Source organism: Nannospalax galili, unplaced genomic scaffold, assembly GCF_000622305.1.
Source record: "Nannospalax galili isolate Female #2095 unplaced genomic scaffold, S.galili_v1.0 scaffold1785, whole genome shotgun sequence".
NCBI classification, from domain to species: Eukaryota; Metazoa; Chordata; class Mammalia; order Rodentia; family Spalacidae; genus Nannospalax; species Nannospalax galili.
In genome coordinates, this window is record NW_008353347.1 from 172,109 (window position 1) to 178,627 (window position 6,519).

At 38.8% G+C, this 6,519-nt stretch overlaps 1 protein-coding gene across 1 annotated transcript; it reads left to right on the top strand.

The window, feature by feature from the left end:
- The first annotated feature begins 4,916 nt into the window (after positions 1 to 4,916).
- Positions 4,917 to 5,852, top strand: LOC103748056 (olfactory receptor 1052-like). Its single transcript, XM_008850593.1, has one exon. It carries the CDS (start codon positions 4,917 to 4,919, stop codon positions 5,850 to 5,852), a length of 936 nt encoding a protein of 311 aa, XP_008848815.1.
- Positions 5,853 to 6,519: the final 667 nt, after the last annotated feature.

Sequence of the window (6,519 nt, forward strand, 5' to 3'; positions counted from 1 at the left end):
CCTGGGTGAAAGCCACCTTGTCTGCCTCTGCATTGCCTTGGGATAAAAGCCCAGGCAATCCTTGGTGCCCCCTAAGATGCTGTAAGAAAATAGGGTCTTCTCTCTTTTTAAGGAGCGTAGGAGTCTGAATACCTTCAGAAAGCAATGGCCATGAGTTCCTTGAACTGAGCTGCTTTTTGTTTTCTCCACATCTGCCCCAGTCAGTGAAAACATTGTAGGCTTTACTAAGGGCTCCCTCAGCCCAGGATTCCGGGAGTGCAGCTGCCAGCAGGGCTGTAACACTTGGGGGCAGGGTGGCTCCCTGGCTGCCTGTGGAACAGATGGGAAGGGGCCCCCCTGAGCCACCTTCCCCAAACCAGGCCTTCCCAGCCATCCCAGAGCCGGTCGCAGCGCACAGCCAAAGGTTTTTTTTTTTTTTTTTTTTTTTTTAAGTGTGCCCAGCGGCTGCTGCCAATTGCCAGCTGGGAGTGGTCTCCTGCCTGGCTTTCATGTGGGCCCCTGACTCACACACGTGTTAGTTCAAGGCGGGTCCGGTGGGCAGCTTTCGCCACAGACCTGTGAGCTCCACTCTGCCCTGCCCTTCTGAAAATGGCATCCATGGATCCCCAGAGGCCCTGAAGCTGGCCAGGGCACACCTAAGGTGCCGCTTATTACTTTGGCAGCTTTTGGTTTTACTTCTGTTACACTTCTGCCTTCTTCCTCAAACTCTTCCGGTGATTCCCATGTATCCCCAGTAAAAACATTAGCCCCCAAGTAGCCAGGGAGCGAAATGAATTGCCTCTGCCCAAACCTTTTGAGCTACTGGATTTAACAAATCCAATCCCCTGCTTTTAAGCATCTCTCTCAGCATTTTAAGCACTGGGTCCTCAGGCTTAATAATTTCGTTACGCATCTTTTGGGTCTCACTTACCCCAAACTTCCCAATTGGCCCCAATCCGTTTTTCTTTTCTTCCTTCTTTCTTTTCTTCTTTTTACCTTCTTTCAAGCACCACACTGGGTGCCAGCTGCCGGGGGTGGGGGGTTCGTACCAGCAACACCCGGGCAGTGATGATTGGGGATGAGTAAGCCCGCAGTTCGCCAGCCCACACCGCCCCCAGTACCTTGAACACTCTGGCGCAATGGGGAGCCTAGTCAAGCAGGGACTCATTTATTGAAGGTGTTACAGAGCTTATAAAGGCACCTGGAAATCCCCTCACCCCAGGGTGTATCTTAAGGATGGTCACGCACTGATCATGCACTCCTCAGCAGTGTGGAAGTATCCTTCAGACTTTCAAAGCAAGTCAGGCCACGCCCCAGTAACTTCCTCTTGGACTTCTGCAATGTGGGGCCTTTAGGTCCCCACAGCTCCTGCCTCCAGGTTCCTGCCATGAGTTCCTACCTTGGGCTCCCTGTTGAACTCTGAACCAAATAAACCCTTTCCTCCCCAAGTTGAATTTGCTTAGAGTGTTTTGTCACAGCAATGGAGAAACAAACTGGAACAGGTACCTATTAAATTATTTAGGGAACAGCATAGATCTTTTAGAGAAATATATTTAGGATACAATAAAATACAGTTAATTCTCTTTTATTTACTGTTCAGGTATTCTATCATAAATTCTTCAGTATAGTGACACAGAATTGTTTCTATTTATTATTTTGAAAGTTTTAATTAATTCTTTGAGACTTTCATATCATGTATTATGATTATATTCATACTCCAGTTCCTCCCTCACATCTTCACAGATTCACCCTAACTCCCTGCACCCCAACATCATATCCACCTTATTTTTTCAATAACTCATCCAGTCCAGCTTGGATTTCCCATAAAACCCTGGAGATGAGTCATCCAATGAAGCATAGTGGAATTCTAAGCTACTCTCTCTGAGCAGCTCTCAATTACCAACAGCACTGCAGCTGGGATCAAAATTGTATTTGGCTTGGGCCTGCACAGATCTTTTGCATGCTGTCACAATTGCTGTGAGTTCATATCTAAAATTGGCCTGTTGTGTCATCACAGCACTATTTCAGTGTAGTTTCTACTGCCTTTGGCTATTACCATCTTTCACTTTGGCCCCTCTTCCCAGTGATCCCTGGACTATGGAAGGAAGGGATGTAATTAGATAGCTTATCTAGGGCTGAGCACTCCACAGTATCCTAACATCTGCATGGTGTCAAATTGTGGGTCTCAGTATTAATCATCATCTACTGCAAAAAGAACCTTCTATGATGAGGGCTGAGGGGTAAACAAAATTATTGGAATATAAATAAACCATTGAGGATTGGTTTAATATTCTGTCCATTTACAAGAATAAGGGTAAGTTCTCTCCAAGGGCCTATGACCTATGCAGTTGCAAGTTTCTGGCCCTATTAATGATGCCAGGCATGGGTTCCATCTTGCAGACTGGAACACAATTCCAATTAAAAAGTCGTTTATTACTCCCATGACATTCATTCCTTTGTTTTTAAATTATGGTAGATTTATTAACTTATATCAACCAGAATGAACCATTTATGTAGATTAAAAATGTGTGATTACTGCCATTTTCAGCATAGTAGGCAAAACAATCTTCACATTAAAACTTTTGAACCATTTTTTCTGGATGGTATATACTCACGTATAATTAAAACCTTTTTGAGTTCCAGTCTCCAGAGATGAGGTGGGTGATAATGATCTAACTGTAGAAAAACTGAGAGTCACGAGCAGCCAATGAGCTACTGACTCTGTTCCCAAAAGAACAGGAACCAGCATAAGACATCTCTGTTGCCAATAATTCCTTGTGTAAATGTGAAAACCTGATCTTAAGATGCAGTGCTTGCTTTGAGACTTGGCTGCTGTAAGTATGCTTAGAAAATGGGAATGTAGGTTCATCCCAATAGTCTGATATTTCTTTTATTGGTTTGCCCTAAAAGAAATCATTACACACTGAACAATTTGAGCATCACTTCAAACGTCACAAAATAAGATTACTAATTTTTCATTCAATTGTTTTCTCATATTGTAGGAAAGGGTAATGTGTATTTAACATATACACACTAACATAAAACCTATGTTGTCTATCCTTTTGTGCATATATAAAATAGAATATTTAAGAAGTTAATAGGGAGTATCTTAGAACCAAAATGTATTATTCCTTTTTCATAATGAAATTATTTCTATTATAATATAATAGCAGTATTTTGAAATCACTTAAGGATATGTTTGTTTACTCTTGTGATTCCAATAAAACAATTTCAGAATAATTTTTCTTAAGTTACTTACTCTATCTTCTCAGTAACAAAATTGGTGCTTATTAAAAGTACTGAGTTCAGGTGCTGGAGATGTGGCTCAGCAGTTAATAACACTGGTTGTTCTTTCAGAAGACCCAGGTTCGAATCCCAGCACCCACATGGCAGCTAACAACTGTCTATAACTCCGGTCTCAGGGTATCCAACAGCCTCTTCTGACCTCGCAGGCATTGCATGACACAAGTGCACTTACCTGCATGCAGGCAATCACACACACACACACACACACACACACACACACACACATAAAATAAAAATAATAAAATAAAAATAATAAAATTTAAAAAAAAATCTTAAAAAGAGAAATGGTTGGGGCCAAGTTTCTGGATACAAAAAAAAAAAAAAACCTCTTCCTCTTTCACATTATTCTTCTATTGTGCTGGAAGTGAAGTCTTCCTAATACTCTACTGATTTTAAGTTAATCTATCTAAACCAAACTTTTATTTCCTTCAATTTGGATTACTCTTGATGGTGTATGACCCCAAAGACATCAAGATTTCCAGTAAGAAAAGGAAGCTTGTTTCATATTTCATATTTCCAAAATGTTAGCGAAAATTATTTGATATTTAAGACAACAAATTTATGGTAAATCTCCATAGCTACCATAGAAAAATAAAGTAGGAAGAAATTTAATATTTGCCTTTACTTCATTTTTACTTTTTAATAATACTATCTCCATTATATGGAACAACATACATTTTCTTTATTTCCCTCACAGAATCTGATATCCATGAAGGTAGCACACCTGCATGGCTTACTGCTTTATTTCTACCAAGTGTATTTCTAGGTTGAGAAGTAAAAAGAATATTTATCAAATGTCTCTGTTTATATGGATATATTATTTTAGCAATATTTGACAAAAAGTCTTAGTAATATTTCATTTTAGAAAACATGACTTGAGGGTCAGCTTAAGTTCATAGAAGTGAAACCTGTCTACCAGACAGAGAGAGTGTCATTGCTTCACACAGCACAATGGATTTTCCAACATAGTGTTTAAGGTTGAACTTAAAAAAAAAACTGAAGGCAAAGTTATAGAAAGTGATGCATTATTAAGTGACAATTCTACTTTGGGTCAATCCATTGACACTAAGAAGCAAATTGAAATCTCTGCTTTTCCTCCTTACTCAACCGTATAGAAGGGCACAGTCATTGATCTTCCAAGTCATTGATATAAGTAGAAGATGAGGCAAAGAGGCTGAAAATCATAATTTGCAAAGAAAGGGGTGCTATATAGAAGAAGTCAGTTCTTTAAGCTTAATTGAGGGTGTAAAAATGAAATAGGTTATTCATAAAATAGCCAAAAAAGTATTATGCCAACAGGTTGAATCTCATGTAAGCAAAATAGTCCTGAAGGAGCCAAGTTTTTGGATAATGGTGATACTATTAACTTTTAAATATTTTTGTTTCTTTTTTAAGGAGAGGTTAATAAAATTAATGAAGTAATATGAAAAGCCTGAAACTTCGACTCACAGTATATGAAAACACGACACTCAATTACTCTACTACAATAATTTATATTTTGGCTTTATCTACCAGAGGTCAAACTAAATGTTTCATACTATGATGAAAATCAAAAAGTGGAGGAAATTCTGTTTTTCACTGGACTGGCATGATCTTGTTTTTTAACAACGGAGGCACACACACCTGAAGACATGGAAGATTGGAATCACACAGCTGTGAGGGAATTCATTCTGATAGGACTGACTGAAAACCCTAACTTGCAGGTTCCTCTCTTCTTGCTTTTCAGCCTTGTCTATCTCATGACACTTGTAGGAAACTGGGGCATGATTGCCTTGATCTGGTTGAATTCTCAACTTCATACACCAATGTACTTCTTCCTTAGCAACCTCTCTTTCTGTGACATCTGCTACTCTACTGTCTTAGCTCCTAAGATGCTGGTCAATTTCCTGTCAGAGCACAAGTCTAGTACATTCATTGGCTGTATTCTGCAAAGTTTCTTTTTTCTAGTGTATGCAACTGCAGACAGCATCCTCCTTTCTATAATGGCTTATGATCGCTATGTGGCCATTGCAAACCCCTTGTTGTATACAGTCATTATGACCCAAAGTGTCTGCACGCAGATGGTCCTTGGATGTTACTTAGCTGGGCTCATTAATTCCATGACACACACAATAGGTTTGCTCAGGTTGGACTTCTGTGGTCCAAACATTGTGAATCACTACTTCTGTGACATCCCTCCACTTTTGAAGCTCTCATGCTCGGATGCAAACACCAATGAAATGCTGCTTTTGGTCTTCTCTGCAGTGATTGCCATGTTCACTTTCTTCATCATCGTGGTCTCTTATATCTCCATCATCAGTGCAATCATGAGAATCCACTCAGCTGATGGGCGACGTAAAGCCTTCTCTACATGTGCCTCACACCTGACTGCTGTGACTTTATTCTATGGGTCTGGAACTTTTAGCTATATCCAGCCAAGTTCTCAGTATTCTCTGGAACAGGAGAAGGTCTCTGCAGTGTTTTACACATTGGTCATCCCCATGCTAAACCCACTGATTTATAGCCTGCGAAATAAGGATGTGAAAGAAGCAGCAAAAAGATCAATAATATTGTGGGTGAGAATCTAAACTTGACTCAATCCTGGTTATAGCCTTGCAAGCCTGACATTGATCTCATATAAACTTACATGGAAATGATAAAAAAAAGTAAGGGAAAGAAATATTCTTCCATTGATATATCCTTATGTTACTTGGAGCAGAAATGTTTATTAATATGATAAAAATAACTCTATTGATTAGTTTTTTAGTTTGGTAGGTAAATATTCTTTTAAAAGCTGAAACATATTATTTTAAAAACTGTTTTAAAATGAGGATGGAGGTCATTCTTAGACAGCCTTAAACACGTGTACATGACTAAATTGACTGAGTACCTTATATATAAATGTATATTTATAAATGTACAATTGTATATGTTACAAGAAAAACAAGAGCAGAAGAAAATGTTAAGGAGGGGGGCTTGGTAGGAGCTGAGGAGGACTGGGGGGAATGGAAATAATGCAAATAAAGTATTTATTTATTGAACCCTCGAGAGTGTTTAATTAACAAAATAAAAGTTAATAAATACATGAAAACATAAGTAAAAACTGTTAACAAAATTGGTGTAGACCGTTAACATATTGTTATTGAATGAATTCTTAAATTGTGGAAAGACAAAAAAAGAATAAGCTAGTAATCTAGATTCAGTGTTCTAATAGCAACTAGTTAGAAATAGACCCTAGAATGTTATCACATGCAC